Genomic DNA, 18,863 nt, shown 5'->3' on the forward strand with positions numbered 1-18,863 from the left:
CCAAGTGAGGGAAGATGATAAAGGATAATCATAAATATTGTCTGATTATTTTGGCATAATAAGAGGGCAAATGAGATTCCCGGGAGCAAAAAGAGAAGCGGCGAAATAAAACTCATAACTTCAATTTACTTGGTTTCAAAGTCAGTCTAAAAAAAGAAAGGATTCCAGGTCGATAATGAAATTGCTGGGTTTCTAGTTCTGTGGGTCGGTAAGTTCGGCGTTGACAGTAGCTTCGAGGATGATGCCGACGACGATGAGGATGGCGCAGATGAAGGCAAGGTAGGTGGTCTTAAAGAAACTGCGTAAGATGTCTAAAAATGCAGACAAATTACTATTTTTGCAAAAAATTAGAAAAACATTTTGACTGAATTTAAGCCAGCTATCTGGGTCGAACCATAATTGTGTTTTTCTGAAAATAAAAAATGATGAGGTGGTAAAATAGAACGCGACATCAGAAAGAACCCATAAAGTCACATGACTGATAAATTAATGATAACTATGGGATCAGGGCGGATAAGCTGAAAATTCTTTGATGATAAGGAAAAGCTGATATTCGGGGGTATCTATCGTTTTTTTTAAAATATGAAAAGATGATAAATTAATGCTACAGGGGAAACACCCCAAATATTTCATTGACAGGTCATTCTTGATTATTGCGAACTTCCAGGTAGATTTAATAGCCATATTCCGAATCCAAACAGAGTGCCAGCACACGCGACTCATGAAGCGCAACATGTACATTTTTGGAAAAGAGGGCGTCACTGTCGGATGTATTGGCAATAGTGCACGTTGCTAGATTCGAAAATTTAGAACGAACGTTACGTTTGCGCCAAATTTTTACGATTTGCGCAACACGGTTTAATCCGGCCCAGAAATAAGTGCCTTTTGACCTCGCGCTGTTTGGGATTGACTCAAATAGAGTGAGCGTTTTAAAATATGTAATATTATTATTTTACATGCAAATTTGACTCATCATTTTATGGGGAAAATTAGCAGACTGTTCTTTGTCCTCTTTACTTACAGATTTCTCAGCGTTTTCTTCAGCTTCGGATTGGCTTATGCACTCTTTTTCGTCGTCAGGGATTTCGCGGTCAGGGAGGGTCGATTCCTTCATTGTGACATATCTGGCAAGAGGCAAAAGTCGAATAGGCGAGTCCTTCTTCGCCGCCAACATGAAACACTTTCTTGGGTTCGTAATTATTATCTAACTCAGCGATAGCCGTAATAAGCGCCCGTCCGTTTTCTACAATTGTCAATTAACTTTTTAAGAACCGTTTGAAAAAGGCAAATAAGCAGACCAAAAGGCAATCCAATGTCGCGGCGAACACATACTCGAAGCAGGACTAAAACGAAATAATTTAAAACACTTTTTAAAAACGTCTAGCGACAGAGTTTTTTAATTAGCAACTTAAAAAAAGGAAGGCGTATTACAAAAAGTTCAGTCTATTTCACTCTTGGAACTTTTGTTCCCTTTTTTTTCTTTCAAAAAGGCAGTACAGAATATTGACGGATTTACTAGCAAAGGCGCTGTTGGCAAAACATGAAAAATCGGGTCCTCTCGGGACGGCTGAGCTGGGCGGCCTTATTTTATTTTTTCAAAATTTCTGAAAAATTCTTCACATTGCCGGCTCGGAGCACAACTATCACGTGCCACGGAAAACACACATTCCCAAACACATGTTGCCACCTGTGGGAAGCATCGAAAAGCCGGACGATAAGAAATCGGATCCATTTCAATACGTAACCAGAGAATGCAAAATACATGTGTCGAGTTTGAGCCCGGTTCTTTTCGGGGGAAACGTGTGTTTTAGCGCACTAGTATTCTTGTGTATCGAATTTTGTTAGAGAGGACATCTTCTCATGACATCATCGGGTCAGAATAAATCCTCGGGTGACCGCTCAACTCGACTGTAAAAATGAAGAAACCCCGTCTTTTTTCGAGATTTTTATTGATTTTTACAAACGATGAAAGCTTCATACAGAAAAATTTCATATGTCACGTGGCACTTCCCCAGTTTTATCTCTATTTTAGAATGTCGCTTAACTGTATGTCTGTGACTGATTCAGTTTGTTTTGAAAATGCAGGGCCTTTATCACCCTGAGTTGCGCTTATCATTTTCTTCGTTACTTGTGTTGAGGTTATAATTTTCTACTTTCGTCATTGCTTCTCAAAAATCGCTATAACTATAACACTCGCGCCAACGTGAGTGTTGATATTTCGCCGCTGCGAGAGTTGAAAACAAGTTCCTTGCGTAAACATCCTTTTTTTCGCGCCAAAAAGGGGATAGGTCTTCAGAAAGCTTGTGCTCAAAAGTGGCCTTGGAAAATGCCTTGTCTACAATTCTAGTGACATTTATATATCCTTCCCTCTTCTTATCATAATTGGCCTTGAGTGGGGCTCCCTTAAGACTCAGACTTGGGCATCTAGTTTGAGTCGAATTTGCTTCCGTACGAGTTTTTTTTTTCGTACTATTGATCATGTGAGCTATCAGGTCAAATGCTCCAGCGGAGAAGTCAGAGCGGTCACATCCGCTTTCGAACTGGACAATGTCTCAAACGAGCGCGATTGATTGTCACAGTCAAAATACTCGATACGTAGTCCTTGAGCTTGTTTATCCGGGCCACCGGTTTGATGAGAAGCGATTTTAGGAGGCTTCTGTTTTTTAAAAATTACCTTGAGAGTGCCAGAGCGGGTCGTATTCGCGAAGATACCGATGATAAGCATTCCAAGGACGAAGATGAAGGCGAGAAGAATCTGGGCAAATCTCCTGAAAAAAGGGTCTTATTGAAAATTTTCGTCAAAAGAGAACTTCCACGTAACTCCAGTATTTATCCCTCTACAAACCTCCATCAACCCTTTTCACCTGTTAGTGGCCGGGTCATGCTCCAACCGTGTCTAATAATAGCTAAATGTATCTGCAGCTACATTTAGTATTTTGGTCGCTAGAGCTATTAAAAAAACGATCCTCTAATTTGATCATTCTTGGAATGCGAAAATCAACACTTCCGGCGGATGAAGCTACCCTTCCGGCCGAACTCACATTTTGGACAAGCCCTGAGTTTATGTATTTTTAGCGTCGATTTTTAGATAGCGACTCGTGAATATTTAGAAACGCTCGATCTTCCAGGACTTTCCAAAATTCAAAATAAGTATTACACTGACCAATATGCATGTTCAACCATGGAAAAATTCAGAAGAAAAAGGGAAGCCAAGGTCAAAAACTCAAAAAAGCGTGTACTCTTGGATAAAATGAAGCTCGAAAATCGTGATTATCAGTGTCTGCCCCTTAAGATTTCAACCTTTTATTCGGTTGACAAATTGATTAAAAATCCTTACGGCAAAGTTGATGTTCCTCTCACCCAGGTCCTGGACCCCACGTGTCAAGAAAATGTGTGAAACCGTCACTATAATCACTTTTTAAACGCATCCCTAGGATTTCTTTTAATGAGGGAAAAGCCAAATTGAAATCGAAATTTGCGGTTTCTTGGCCCCTTCTTAATTAACACAAATGAACCTCCTGCCTTTTCTTTGGAAATCCAGCTTTGTGAAACACCTTTTAAACCAAAGAAGGGTCACCTTAAGGGTCGCTAACGAGATTTGGTGTTTTATTTGAACGAAGGTTTATTGGATTCTGACGCAAGAAAGAGAACATGAAATTTGGTTAATTAAAATCTTTAAAAAAAAGAAAAAGGCAGATGGTCGGGAAAAAGGGAGTTTAGAAAAAATGACTCAGAAAATAGAAAATAAAATGGCTCTCTTTGGGAAATTTTAGAGACAGAGCAAGTTTTTTTATGCAAATAGAGTGGCTCTGGGAAATAGAACGTGTGAGCTTGTTTAGTTTTAATGAATGTTTGAATAATTTGCTCAAGAGAGAAGAGACTTTTTAGATTCTAGCGATCGGCAGGTGTTTGGTCGAAGCATAGTCCGATCGGCGGTCGGCAGCTGCATTCCAAAATATGCACCTGTCGGGAAAAAATAGGAAAGGCCAATTCTCTTTTCAAACAAACTCGCCGGCAATCCGGGATTTCAGGCTTCAACCCTGTTTCCGTTCCCACCGTTCCACCAAAACATCGAATATTTACTCGACACAATAACTCTCAATTATTGACGAGCAGAAAAACTCGAAGAGAACCAAACAAAAATGAAAATATAAATAAGCGTTCATCTTTTCTGAAATAATCCATAAGCGATGTCTGTTTCGTTCCATAAGAAAAGTACTGTAAGTGAAGATTGGTTAATTAGGAGTAGCAAGCCCAAAGAGAGAGTGGCAGTTGAACCGGAACACGCCAAAGTACCAAGTGCTCCTCGCTGCTTTATCTAATGAGGGTGACGCCGGTCGTGGTCTGTCTTGTGGTCCAAAACCAACTCCTCAACACGCACATCCAGGCCAAAATTAAAAAACGAAATTTCCACAATCTGCGATCCAAGAATTTTAAATTAAAAATTTAAGCCCCTCTTACGAGCATTAAAATCACAAATCGACGATTATTTCTCCTTTTGGCACGAAAAATGGCCGGATTTGAAATTTCTTCTGAACCTTGCTTCGTTGAAGGTGGCGGAAATTGGCTGATGTTCAGGAAGAAAATCCAGATTGGGTCGATTTCCGCGGCAAATTAGAAGGAGACCGTGGTCCATTGAAAGCCTTTAGAGAAAGAATGCATCGGAATTAAGGGGTCATTGCATTTAAATAATCTTGGGCCTCACCTCCAAGGGTTCAAATTTAATTCCACCGACGGTAGTGCCTGCGACCTAGACTAATGCCGACTAGGGATTATGTCATAATTGGATGTGGCAGTGGCAAGTTTACGGGCAAAACTGGCCGCTTGTTTAGAGCTGCGCCCCGGCAAGATTCAATTTATAGCCTTAGAAAGACACCCTTGCTTTTTCACGACTCAGCTCTAAAAAAGTACGGGACACGTACTTACGGGGCGTACACCAAATATCCAAAAAACCGTAAATAGCCACCAATATCAAAAGTCAGCTTATCAAATAAATTCAGCGGCTGAAGTTTTCTTCTGTTGATACGTCAATTTTCAAGTCGACTTACTATCTTTAAGACGATCGAAAATCATCTTCTAATAGAATAATGCAAAAATAGCTTTTCCCTCGTTTTTGGATGGTCAAAAGCTGGAGTAACCTTTATTTTTACGATGTTCTCTTTTAATAAAATCAGATAAGAAACCATTTAGAGGGTTGTATCGTACACGATGTACGCTGAGATTTATTCTGCATGTCCCTAAAGCTAGCAAACATGTGTACCGCTCACAGGGCAAGACTTCCTGATCACGATTTAGAATCTTCCCCGCTAAGTTTAGAAAGAAAAATGCTTCTTCTACTGTTGTTCGTAAAAAAAAAGAAGTTATATTTGTTCATTTGAAGGCTATTTTTAGCGTAGACAGAAGATAAAAATGAGTTCAGATGAAATTCTTGGAGATAAGGACCGAAGGGGAATAAATTATTCCCTTGCGGAAATAGATATAAGGGGCTCTCAATTGAAGTCTCTTCGAAAAAGGATAAGGATGTCTTTCTTTTGGGCAGGCGCTTTGCTGCTCTTCAGAAATGACGCTAATTGAGCACGCTAAGGACATAACTTCCACTGACAATTTTCAGGGTTTATTGTTGAATTTCTCCATTGTCTTTATATGAAAACAAATAATTCAAAAAACAACTCATCGTCAAAACTCATTCTAAAAATATAGAATTCTGTGGGTTCAAATTCGCGCTTTATTTCACTGAATTTTTACTGAAACCGCGCAAAACTAGCCATTCGCGTGAGTTCTTCTAAATTCCCCTATCTTCAAACCCTTATCAATTTTTTTTATTATAACATCATCAAAGGAGAACATTGATTTCAAACATCAACAGTTTTCAATCTTTTTTCAAAGTCGCGCAACTCCTGAGTTCATCCGAAATTGAGCCGCGATTTTCGGCGATAGGGTGACGGAACGAAAACGCTCCCCAACCGCGCCAATAAAAACGCACTCAGAAATTTGCACAAGGGTTATCGCATTTGCGTTGATAATTTAAATATTTGATTAAACCTGAGGTGAGCTGGAGCGAGAAATAACCGAATTTCGAGTCTTTAGAATTTTTTCTAATAAGCGTTTTTTTTCGATCACGTGACAGATCATTCTAATCCGATCGATCGTTGTATTCGTTAAAATTTTGAGAATCATATTCTAATGCTTCCGTGTCTCAGGTGGATTTTCCCAGCTGTGGTTAACATTTGGGCTTATTCCCAAATTAGAGCGTTCCCGGGGCGCTAGAATCTCTATCTTCTTTGAGCAAATAATTTTGATTTTTAGAAAGGAAGCCGGCCGCAGGTGCCGCGTTGTAGATCAGCTTGTCCTACCTCGCTGAGTCAAAGGCGAGATTAACCTGCCATCGTTCAATTATTGAACCTGGCGCATGTGAGATGGCGGCATGGCCTTCTACACTAATATATAATTATCATGCTAGTTTTACAAGGAGAATTTTTGTAACACCATCGTTTCTTCGAAAATGTCGTGACTTTATCTTATCATTTTCTCCACAGAAAATGGTAGCACACAAAAATGCACGCCTGACAAAAATTTTTAGAATGTGAATTTTTCTGAAAAAAATATTTCAATATCATGCAAAGGCTTGCATAAATCTTATTGGACAAACGCGTTCCATATAAAATTGACAATCTGAAGTACTGTATCTTCCTTAGTCTAGACGAGGGTCACGTGTCCGCATAGTTCTGTAAGGTGTCACCGCGCTTGTCACTGTTCTAGTGGGATCCCGTCACTTGGTCCTCGAAAAATGCGAAATCATACTCGGACAATTGCGTAAAGCAAAACATGTCACTCAAATTCCACGCATACAAAAAAGAAACACGCAAGGCTTTAGCTGTTAAAACAGCCCGTTGAATTTTACGAAACCCGTTTTACAAAGTACTCAAGCAGTTTCATCAGGTTTTAACTTTTTAGAAAATTTTTCAAAAGCTTTTCATTAATAAAAACTCACCCTATTGGCAAGGTAGAAATGTTTACTTAGCGCTTTTGAATGAAAATAACTTTGATCAAATTCGACATCATCGAAATCATGCTCTTCAACGAAAACGCTTGATCAGTGCGAGTGGAACTGGCCTCTTATGTGATCACTCAATGCCAAGTTGCTGCGAAAATATTTAAAAAGAAATCACATTTTGAAAAAGCGGTGTCTGTTTAACTTGATTCATGAGGGATTATCTTTCATGTGGTCGTGTCTGGGGGGTACTTTTTCACTTCGAAAAAAAAACTCAGCTCAACTTTTCGGGAAAGAAAATTGAAAAGAGTTAGTTTTTCAAAGTTTTTTGACTTATTATCTTAGAAGACTTAGGTTCAATTTCCGGTCGAGAATTGCGCGATCGTATTCATTTGATTTTACGGCTCCGGTCTTGGAAATGTCTCCCCTCAATTGAATTTCGCTCCATTATACAACATGTGTTATGTTATTTTATCGAAAATTCTAACTCGATTCTAATTCGGAGAGAGCGTCTTCCAGAAATGCCGGAATCCGATCAGCACCTGCGCAGGGAAAGGGGCCCGGTACAGCGAACAGATTAAACCGGAAGCATTCGACCCCATCTAAGAGTTTTAAGGCTCTCTCTTCAAAAAACAAAGTCAACGCATAAGCGCATTTGCTCAAGAGCACTTCAAAAATATCAAGTTTTATTCGCAGAATAACATCTCAAATAAGCGCATCTAAATATTGCAGACGTACAATCTATTTGAATCCTGGGCCAGTTCAGTCATAATTTCTTTCAAAATGTGCCCAAAAAGTTAGTGATGTCTTCAAGTTTTTAATAATTTGTTTCAACTATTTTTCTGTTCAAAATATACCGTCGTTACCAGATCGTATAGGGTACGTTATGTCGTAAAATGTTTAGTGTTGTTTGGCTTTGGGAGCCTCAGCTGCTGGAGGATTATCCTGGCGATGAGCCCTTTGTTGAAGGAAGACTTTGGGAAAGAATTGCGCGACTTTAAAGGCGATAGACGGCCCCTTTGGTCAAACAAAGTTGAGGGACACGTATTTTTATATTTTCTAATTTTCAAGTTCTCGATTAAAGAAATGCTCATAGAAGTATTAGAAATGATATGAAAATGACGCTCATTTTAAAGAGCGATTGCGCACTCACCCATCTTCAATTTCGCAAAATCTTCAAAAAAGCGAGCTCTCATCGCTGAAATCTTCGTGGGTAGAATTCCGCGTGTATAAGTAAAGTCTAAGTCGAGAAAAACATGTTCTAAGAAGCTGGAATAAGCGGGAAATCGAAACAAGCGAAATTGAGAACTTTGAAGAAGCGCATTCCTCAAATAAACCTTTGAACGCGCCCCTCAATTTTGTGCTCGAGTCCATTGTCCGTCGAATCACGTGGTTTGGGTCCCTTCCTGGCAATCAGGCGCATTCCAGCCCCCGCCCGGTTGTGCCAATTTCGGCAAAAAATCAGTTAAGTACCAGCCGGTCAAAGTGCCGACAGAAGTGGGAGCACTCAAGTGCCCAATCGCGCCAGTTCTAAACGAACACTCAGCGGCAAAACACTAGAATCTTGTAAAAATCAGAATAATACCGCTCAAGTTCATTCAAATCAGACCAAATTTCATGAGTCATTGTTTTTTTTTTTATTAAAATCGCAAGGTGGCGCAAAACGTATTTTTCGAGCTTTCTGATTGGATAATTTAGAAAACCAGAATAGAGCTGTTTGTAAAGGTTCAAAGTGGTGTTCCTTCACGTGGATAATCAGATCTTTAGAAGCGTAACTCTGGAATGTATCCGTTGTTGGGTCACATTGCCGGTCGGTGTGAGCGATATGCATTAGTAGGACTTTTGTTATGCATTGTTTTCCATTTGAAATAACCGCCCTCCATGGCTGAGCCGGGCCCCTAATCTCGCGAAATGTCAAACACCAGATTACGTCAAGTGATAAGGTGATAACAATGAAGCATCCAGTCCTGCCCACGCTCCCTACCCTACGTGGAGAAAATAACCTAATTATGCTCCCTCACTTTCTACTTCGTGATCTCAGATCTGACTGTAACAAGAACCGCGACTATCTATTCGATCATTTCAAAACCAAAAGCGCGCTGTTTCAAAAACCACAGCTGACCAAACTGCGCTTCAGAAAAGCTTCACAAAAAATGAGCTTGGGAAGGAAAGCACAAAATGCGTAATTCAACATTTTCGCAGTCACGCGAACCGCGAAATGTACGAAAAAACAGCTAGTAAAGAAGTTCTTTCTAAAGCTCCTCTTCTCCCGTAAGCGTCTTCAAGATAAGACGATACTCATTAGCATTTTTTCTCAAAGTGCTAATCTAGATTGTAATTGGCTCGGTACGTGGTTTAGTGTCTAAGAGGCCCATTGAAAAATCGTTGATCGGCGAGGTTATCCGATAATTTTGTTGAGCCTCTTGTTTGAGTTGAACCCGCTTAGGCGAGTTAACCCGCCCGTCGCGTTGCAAAGCCCGATGAGGGATCAACTGATTCTGATATCGCATTTAGACACTTTGCTTTCTCAGCGGCAGATGGGGAAATGGCCACTTGAAATGAAACAAGGGGACTTGCTGTGATCCTTTCGGATGAACTAGGGGATAAGTAGAGCAGCTCTACTAGAGCTGACAACGAACAGAGTGCTGCCAGGCCCATTTCTGGCTACTTTATGTTTAGTAGTTAAACCAAAGTTTCTATCCGCTTATAAGTTAATGCAAACTTTCGCCAAAATTTCGCTTCCCTAGCAAATTTATCTCCTTTCACTTTCTTTGTCACGTGAGGCGGAACTCTTGAAAACATGATTCCAAATCATAGAGGACGATCTCGGTCTTGCTCTCTATAAAATCGCGATTTGCGGCGTTGGGGTCAGAGGGAATGTTCTAAGGCGGCGCGAATTGTTGAACATTTTTTTCTTGTTTTTAGAACGTTTTTTGGAGCGCCGCTTACTCAAAACTCAACCACGTGGATCCAAACTGTTTACGATTCTACAGACGCGTGAAAATTTCACGCTCTTTCTCTCTTTCGCTCTCTTTCGAATAAACGCAGACAAAGAAGCATTGCGTTAGACATACGTTCGCGAAATTCTAGCGTGAGCTAATTCGCGCGCAGTTAGCCACACAGCAGAATTCTTTCTCATGGGATAAGCTGGGATCTGTTACTGAATATGTATGTGTGCTCACATAGTTTTGACAGTGAGCAAGATTCTGTCGTGTGTGCAGAAATTGAAATCGCTTGATAAAGAAAAAAATTCTTGTTTTGCCTCTTTTGGGGTCATGTTTTTCGTTGAAATCTTAAGAGCCATAAGTGAAGGATTACATATTTTTCAAAAAATGAATTATGTCAGATACAGTCAGATGAAAAAGCACTGGAATCTTGTACAGACAAAAAGGTCTAAGTATTTCCTTTTTTTCTATTTTTCAAAACTTTAATCGAAATTGCCGATAAGGGGTTCATCTCACATGACCAATGAAGAGATCCTTTACTACCAATTTGAAAAGTTCAAGCAAGTCCTTTGTTTATCCAAGGCCTAAATCTGTAAGTCCCTCAGTTCAGCTAAAAAGAAGGCCCCTTTTGACTACGTACCGGGCACTTTTAAATACGTGTTAAATATAAACACTTTCTGCTGGAGCAAATAAACACACTCAACATTTTCCACTAGGAAAAATGCAAATTCTCGAAGCCTTGTGTGCAAATAATTTGCTCTTGCTTTTTGGGAGAAAAGGGATCGAAAGAAGCATATATTTTTTGTCACGTGGAATTTCGACGGATGAGAGGGGACAGCCTGGAAGAAAGATTTGTATAATGAATGATATACAGGAGGGTGAAGGATATACACTTGATATTTATACGTCTCATGATGCAACGGGCAAAAAGGGTACAAAGTGGCTAAAGTCGCGCCACCCAGAGCTTTTTCGCTTCTAAATTCAACAAGCGCTTATCTTGCACCTTTCTTCCTTTTTAGCCGATTTTTAAGGGCTGGCATTCCCAACATCAACAAAGTCCAGCTTGACAGTCTCTTGAGATCACTATGGTGAAAGTTTTGTATAAGAAAAAAATCATTTCGCGGCTAAATTATTCGAAAACTTTAATTTTAATTGTAAAATGTATATAAGGAGAACATAAAAGGGATTTCCGATGTCAGCAGTTCTTGTTTTTCACGTTCTCATCCCCCTTAATCTGTGAGCTCTCATCCCTTTGCCCCCGCCTAATCGTAAATTCTGCTATCTCGTCTCTTTTTTTTTCTTGAAAATTGTCAACCCATCCGTTCCATTCAGATTTTAGAAGTGCCGCGGCGGGGTTTATCACAAAACGAGTCTGCTCATACGTTTTGATGTCAACTTTGGTATTTATAAATAAGCGGGAGATATTATTATCCGGAACCTCAGCGGCTGATAGCAGCTCATCCTTTTTCGCTGATAAGATTAGACACATAATCAAAATTGGCTAAATAAGGGGATCCATCAATTTGTCGGAAAACATAGAAGAGGGCAATTTTTTTGCAATTTGAACCGAGGGTTAGAGTTAGCCTTATCCGGTTCGAGTAATGGTCAGGGTTAGGAAGAGTTTTATCAAAAAACATCAATATAAATGAACTCAATTTTTAACCCACGAGAAAACTCCTCCTTCTGGCATGAAAAATTGGATCCCACTCGAACTTGAGAGAGCCATGTTACAAAAGCGGGCTTTCCTAAATCCAAACGCAGCATTTTGTTACATGTTAGGCCTGCGCAACTGCTTACCCTTTCAGATTCTGTAACTGCTCGTTTTTTTACTCGTCTCTATTCTAACGCGTTTTAGTTTATTTCCGCGGAACGAACAAAATCACCTCTCCGAGGTAGTTTCTAAAGCTGAGCTCGCAGGACTGAATCAATAACGAACAGCAAGTCAGAATGCAAATTCGAAAAAGGAAGAAAAAAGTTTAGAAATTCGCGACAACTTGTAACTGCTTGCATAAGGGCGGAAGGAATCAGCTATGCAAGGTCGCCCTATGCTGTTTATTTAGTAGTCCACCTAATTGACCACGAATACGGTAACTACGCGTAGCAAGACTTAAAAATCAGCAAAAAAGGATTTTGGGAACTGAGTGGTAAATTAGTACAAACTGCTCAAGAAAAACACGGTTCAAAGATTAAACTATTTTTGTGCATAAATTGAGCTGTTTGTTTTTTCGCCCCTTGGTAAAAAAAAAGCTTTTTCCAAGACAGAGAACTGATTTGGAAATCTATGTTAAAAGATTTCCACATAAAAAAACATAAAATTTTTATATTTCAAAGAGCTCCGTTTTTTTTATCTTGCTTTTGTTCGAAAGTGTAAAATAAATTGTCAAAAAGGAAATATTATTTTGAGTACACTCGTTTATCGAATAAATTTGCGAACAGGAACACTCGGTTCTTTTGTATTTGCCCCAACAATTCAGAAGAATCGTGGTTTAGATTATAAACAGGCCTTAATTCTTACAATTGGAAGAATTGAATTCTAAAGTTGCGAAAAACAATCGCGTCGCTCCATCAAGTTTGGAAAACAAGCACATCTTTTTACAGCGCATAGTTCATTCAAATTAGACTGATTTTTCGATGAAATGAGAAACTCGAAAATCGAAAGTTCACCCGGTGGAGATATTGGAAGAACGTCATTTCTGGTTATTTTGTGAAATAATAACTACGGAGGAACGCGCATCATTAATCAATGTAATATTAATTAATTGACTCAGCGTCCAAGTAATCCATTATCACTGAAAGGATCATGTGAGGTTAATCAGAACATACTCGTCTTTCTCGTTTTCTGACGAGTGAGTTAAACCTCTACTTCGTTACCCTAATTTTCAAATTCGATTTGTTTTTATTTGGACTCTTGGAAATTAATATTTCAGGGAATTATTTGAGTACCAAAATCTCAGCTTATTTTCTATCAATTTTTTCGATTAATATTGTTTTTCGATTTAGCATAAGCGTAGCCTTAAAGACCTGTGTAGAAAACAATAAAATTTTAATTAAGCCTTTTTTATAAGCTCGTTAAACTAAAGCAGTCTCGTTATCAAATAGTCTTTAAAAAAAAAGCTTAAAAAATTGCTCATTGTTCAGAACCCTGACTCAGGTTTTTTCCTAAGGTTGCCAGGTCAAGATATAAGCGCAAAAAAATAATTATAATAAAAATTATGCAAGCAATATTCTTTTCCTGAGGAAGTCCAATTTTCCTAAAACACGGTCCTATTTTGCTCCCGTTTGAAAATCCGGATTTTCGCGCGGTCAGTTAATGATTTCGCGCTTTGAATCAGAAGCGGAGTTATGACGCCTTTTCTCGCAAAAAGGCTTGTAAGAATTAATCGGTTTAATTAAGTTTTGTTTCTGATCTGCTTCTGCGAAGAAATTCTGAATTCTGAAATCTCCCGTAGTTGCTCGAAATTCAATTCACATGCTAGGGCTGGTACACGTGCTTAAATAGCTTGTGGAATAATTACGTTAAGAAAAACGCTCTAACACGGCCAGAATTATTTAATCAAGAATCTCAATTGGGCTTACCATTTTCTGTTGAAATCGTAACCAGCGATGATGTTCTTCTGGAACTTGGTCGCTGCGATAAAGTTCAGAAATTTTCCCCCTCGATAGGAAGTAACCTCAGTAAGTAGTAAAGATTTGCAATTGAAACTAGAACTACTAACATCCACTTAAAACAGATCCGAGTAAAAACAAGCTTGTTCCAAAAATACTCAACTATTATGATAACATCCTCTATTGATATTTGAATTAGCTTTGGTAGTTAATGATACTGGAAAATTGAACGGGAATAGAAGTAGCTACTATTGAAAGAATGAATTTCCTTGTTGCGCCAAAAAACCGCCCTTCCGATAAAAATAAACCCCAAACAGTTCCACATCAGCGCTGCGGTCTCGGAAAATCAGATTTCCTTTAATTTACATCGCTTGATAAAATTTTAACGTAAGTTTATCCCAAATCACCTTCGCTAACTATTATCCCATTTCTAATAACTCAGCGGCATCAATAAAATATATTAATCACATTATTTAAAACGTGAGTTTTTGATTTAAAGACCCCCCCGTCAACGATTTTCCTAAAAAAATTTTGAAATTCCGAAAAAGATTTTTCGAAAATTCGTTGACGGGGGGTCCTTAAGTATTTATCATTCAAGAAACAGGTAAGTCCTCAATCTTGAGAAAATTATGAGCCATACTTTGTGGTGATTCTAAAAGCCACAAGGGTGACAAAGAACAGATGAACATTTTTTTCACCCACCATTTTTTAATCGCGGTCCTTTTCATGATTACTGCAATTGCCAATTAAGCAGCACTTGGCTTATCAGAACTGGTTGTCTCTTTCGTCCCAAAAAATGCCCGGCTGGCGGTTGCACAACCAAGTGCTTTAATCAACCAAAGAGAAAGCTGCCACTTGATTTTGGAAAATTTTAAATCTTTTTAAGCCCAACGCCCGCGCGCGGGATCAATTCTAGGATTCTATTTAAAAAGGGATTGATTTTCTGAACATGCCGTAATGCATCCAGCCGAGGAGGAAGCAGAAACCAAAGATGAGCAGCATTACGCCGAACTGAAGCACAGTAGTGTCGCTTTTATCGTTGAAAAAAGAGCTTGTTCGACAATTCTCTTTTTGAATCTCTTGATTTTCAACGTTGCCCAAAAGAATTGGAAATTTCCACTGGCTGCTGATCGGCGTCCATGTCAACGGGAAGATAGTCGGAAAACGTATCGGCTGACATCTTTTCTTTTCAAGGATGACCTTGTCAAACTCTGCCACAAACAACTTTTATCTTATCTCTTGAGTAACTCGCTACGTCCCTATCTACCCGGATCATCTCCTAAAACTTTTTTCTAAAAGACAAAAACTAAAATTTTGAAAATCAGATTTTTTGACACAAAAAAAATCAAAAAAAAATCAATTTAATACCAATCTGGTCTGTGTGTAAACTTCCTTCTTCTCCATTTTGATCTCTAAGGTTCTCATCCCTTTCCTTTTTTTCGTTCCCTTGACTTCCGGAAAATCGAAGTGGCAAAAATCAACCACAATAGGGTAGTAAGCCCGTAGCGCTAAAGTCTCTTCGCACACTTAGATGATTTTGAATTTGGGAATTAGCACTTGCAGCCATTGCGTTTACGTAGCTTTTAATTACACTGTTCCTTCTCACTAAGTAATACCAAGTGGGAGGCGGCCGCGAGTGACCTACTGGCAGAGCATGTTTTCCTGGAGCTTTCAATTAACTCCTCCAAAAACCGTCTTTTGATCGGGCAAGTGCGCTTTCTCGAAAAATGACGGAGTTTTGTCGCTGCCAAGTGTCGGCTACTCGACTCTGAAAATCCCTGCGCAGCTGGCAAAAGTCCCCTCTTTTCTGGAAACAGCGAATTATGATTATTAAGCACGAAAGAAAACATCCTAGAATCAGGAGGCTTAGAAGATGGCCCTCTTGTCAAGCAAAATTTAGAAATGAGTGACATAAGAAAAAGAGATGAGTTTGAAAGATGTTGACAGTCGAATGTATAAACAGATTTATGAAGCTTCTCCAAGAAAGGACGTCTTAGCGCTTTTTAAGAAAACTTTTATAAAATCCGCTTTCTCTGGAAAAAAATGCTGATTTACGAGAAAAAACTGGTAGTAAGTAGGAGGTACCACATTGTTCATAAAGAAACATATCAAACTAATTCACTTCAGAAACCAATTTTCGACAATACATATTCGTTTGTTAATAATAGGATAAAATGATTATCCAAATTGCTATTCTTGGATCCCGTATTCACTCAATTTTGATATTTTTATCAATAACAAGGTGATTGCTCCTTGTTCCTTTCTGAACCTGCTTGGCTTTTATTGACAAAAATAGATAAAAACTCTTGTTTTCCGCAAAACGTGTAAATTCGAGCGAAAGAGTTTATTTATCTCCGGCGTTACCCTTCCAACGCCTTCCAAATAACTTGGATCCGATTTGAGAGGCCGCAGCGAGTTTAATTCGAAATCACCCTCATTAGCCTCCTCATTCTCGTAAATACGCGCAATCATCGAGTAACGAGAATATTTTTAATAAAAACGTAATATGCCGCTTTTTCACGGTTACGCAAGTTCCGACGTAAATTGACAGGACGAAGACATTCCATCATTTTGAAATATTTGGACACCCTTACTTGCTACTGTATCTTCGGAATTCGCGCTCTACAAATTACTATAGACTAGATTTCAATTAGCTTGGCTCGGTAACCTGTGTAGAAAACCTGAGTCAGGGTCTGAAAGAACTGAAATGAAAAGCCGCTTTGTGGCTTCTTTAAAAAAAAGCCGCTGCGGGGCTATTTATTTAAGCTTTTCAGAACCTGACTCAGGTTTACTTCACAGGTTGCTGAACCCAGGTCCCGGCTTATTGAAAGTCTTCAGTAAAATATTTTTTTTCTAAAATTCGACCGCTGTTGGCTGAATTTGCAAAACACGGCAACGTATCATTTACGCGGTGTCATAATCGCCAGTAAAGCTTTTCGTGATAAATAACGCCTAAATTGAGCGGTTTGGGGACCACTAAAGCGATTAAGAAGAATTGCCTGTGATTCGACTCGTTTTTTTTCAGAGAAAGAACGTAAAAAGTTTCGCGGGAAAGAAGTTTGCATCGCTCGTGGTGGAATTAGAAGCTGCATTGTTTGTGCGCTTTCGGTAGTTATTTGCCGGTTGTTGTGTTGCATACGCGGCGGAAGTCGAGTTCACCTGAACACGGTTCACGCCACTTTGTCGACGGCGCGCTAGGATTTTTCTAAAGCGAAGAGCGGGGAAGTCGCCTCCTATGTCAAGAAGCAACGCGGAATTTAGAAACACATACTTTCGTGCAACACTCAAATCTTCAGTGCTCACCAAATCTAACGTTTCTAATGAAGCCTCTTCTTCATCTTCTTTCCCATGCCAAAATGTAATAGCAATTATCACCTTGCGAATTCATATTGAAACAAGTATCGTCAATAAAAAGATTCTTTGGAAAATCATGCAACAAGCAATTTTATTAGTTTGATAAATATGTTTTTGGCATAAAAATATAGACTCAGTCTAGATTTTCCTGGACAAGGAATTTGATAATACCAATTTGTTTAATATCAAGGATTGCATCTAGAGCGTTTTTATTTCAACGGAATACGGTATTTATGGAAAATAGAAAATAAACAATGAAGAGGGAATTTTTGATTGAGCAAGCTTCAAAGATAAGCTCTTACTAATCAAATTGATGTCCAATTATAATTGTTGTTGCATAATGCTTTTTGGGGCAAACTTGAACATAACAAACCCCCCTTGTTGTCAATAAACACAAGCCAAGTTCGTTTCATTTCAAATAGGAAAAAAACATGTGTTCCGAAGAACTGAAAAAGGCTTAATTGCTTTTTGCAAACAAATCAGGGAGAACAACGTGATGCACATTTGTTGCGAATGCGATTAATGGCTGAGCAGAGTGCCCACTGAATGTAATGTTTCCACGATAATTAGACGAGAGGATTAACATTTCTTCCTCAATTTCAGAGAATAAACATTTACAACATTTTTGCGCTAATGAGACTTGATTTATTTATTTGAAACATGCAGATCATGATTGATGATGAAGATCGGAATCGTGGAAAACTGAACATACTATTGACCTACCAAAGTTTATCTAAGGACAAGTGCTCTTTTTGACTTGAAGAGTGATGATTCCCGCCTGAAACAGGAACTCGATACAGCCTGCTGCGGTCATACTCTCTATGGCTGCGATAACGACGCCGCCGACTATGTAAATCGTGTACCTTTTATAATTTTAATTAAGAAATCTGATGGCTAATTTTATCTCTTACGCGCCAAGAGCACACCCAGCAACGACAACAACAGTTCCGAAAACCTCGGACTGGACGAATTGGGAGGCTCCTTCGAAAAAATCGCTTATGATTCCCATTTTGATTTTCTCTCCCAAGTGCGAGTTTTTTCCTTCAGAATCATCTATTTTATGTCTTCTGTTTTCCCTTTTACACCGCCGTATTAAAAAAGCTGTTTTTTTATGATTTACTCACTCAAAGAGCCGTAATCTTTCACCTCGATACTTTCATAAATCTTACCGGCTTTATTAGCTGACTCAAAATCCGTCATTTTATATTTTCGAAAAGGTCAAGTTTTAGAAGTGACGCAAGATTGTGCGATTTAAAACAACGGCTGTCCGTTAATCTTTACTCGATATCCGTTGAAGGATGGATTAGTTCTCCAAGAATGTGCTTTGCAGAAAACATTCGAAAATCCAAATCTCTATTTTTCTTATCACGTGGCCTGGTTTACCCACGGGGAGGGGCTTATCGATGCTGGAATCTTTGCATGAGCCACCAATGGATCCGTTAAGGGCGTCGGCGTTTCCTCTTTTACTGCCTTAATCATTACCCTTTTTAGCTTTAGGGATGACCTTAATACAGTCCTTCGAATCTCATTTTCCGTGTTCTTTTTTCGTTCCCTTCTAAGAGTGGCTCTTAACGATTTCTAGAGTAACAATGTTCTAATCAAAGATTGATAAGGGTGGAAAAAAGTTCAAGCCGATTGCAAGTGTTATCCCGTGACCCCCGAGGAAGCTGTCGATTGTCTCTGGAAGTGATAAAATCCAAGACTGCGAAGACCGAACTGGAAGCGCCTTGATAAGAGTTGCTGTACTTTAGCCACAGTGTTTTTTAAGGAAATAGTGGCACGTACCGGCGGAGCCAGACAAAGTTTGAATAAGGAGATGTACGGGTGAATTGAGTAAGTGGCAAGAGAGCAAGCCACTTGGTCTACGGGCGGTCAATTTTAGGCTCAATCAAGGGCGGATTTTAATAGAAAGGTCCTTCATACTTTCTTTCTAAAATGCGAAAGGAACCTCTTAAGGGGGCCACATC

General features: G+C 39.1%; 1 protein-coding gene and 1 long non-coding RNA gene across 2 annotated transcripts; both read right to left on the bottom strand.

The window, feature by feature from the left end:
* Positions 1-112: 112 nt before the first annotated feature.
* LOC145697310 (uncharacterized) lies at positions 113-14,729 on the bottom strand. Its single transcript, XM_081774498.1, has 7 exons — positions 14,640-14,729; positions 14,496-14,572; positions 13,513-13,564; positions 2,675-2,768; positions 1,278-1,343; positions 1,022-1,180; positions 113-288 (listed from the first exon to the last, which is right to left on the bottom strand). The coding sequence occupies exons 1-7, from the start codon at positions 14,720-14,722 to the stop codon at positions 193-195; spliced, it is 627 nt and encodes a 208-aa protein (XP_081630624.1). The 5' UTR covers positions 14,723-14,729; the 3' UTR covers positions 113-192.
* A 2,789-nt stretch (positions 14,730-17,518) lies between these two features.
* On the bottom strand, positions 17,519-17,911 carry LOC145699813 (uncharacterized). Its single transcript, XR_014134087.1, has 2 exons — positions 17,808-17,911; positions 17,519-17,759 (listed from the first exon to the last, which is right to left on the bottom strand). It is a non-coding gene; the product is annotated as an uncharacterized LOC145699813 (long non-coding RNA).
* Positions 17,912-18,863: the final 952 nt, after the last annotated feature.

The sequence above is a fragment of the Oikopleura dioica genome, chromosome 2 (genome assembly GCF_907165135.1).
Source record: "Oikopleura dioica chromosome 2, OKI2018_I68_1.0, whole genome shotgun sequence".
NCBI lineage: Eukaryota > Metazoa > Chordata > Appendicularia > Copelata > Oikopleuridae > Oikopleura > Oikopleura dioica.

Excerpts from the sequence above, each read along its gene's own strand:
- LOC145697310 (XM_081774498.1), bottom strand. The coding sequence starts at position 14,722 with ATGTCAGCCGATACGTTTTCCGACTATCTTCCCGTTGACATGGACGCC. Across the intron at positions 1,344-2,674 it reads CCCGCTCTGGCACTCTCAAG|TCCTGCTTCGAGTATGTGTT; the intron begins GTAATTTTTAAA and ends ATTTCGTTTTAG. Across the intron at positions 289-1,021 it reads AAGAAAACGCTGAGAAATCT|ACCACCTACCTTGCCTTCAT; the intron begins GTAAGTAAAGAG and ends AGTTTCTTTAAG.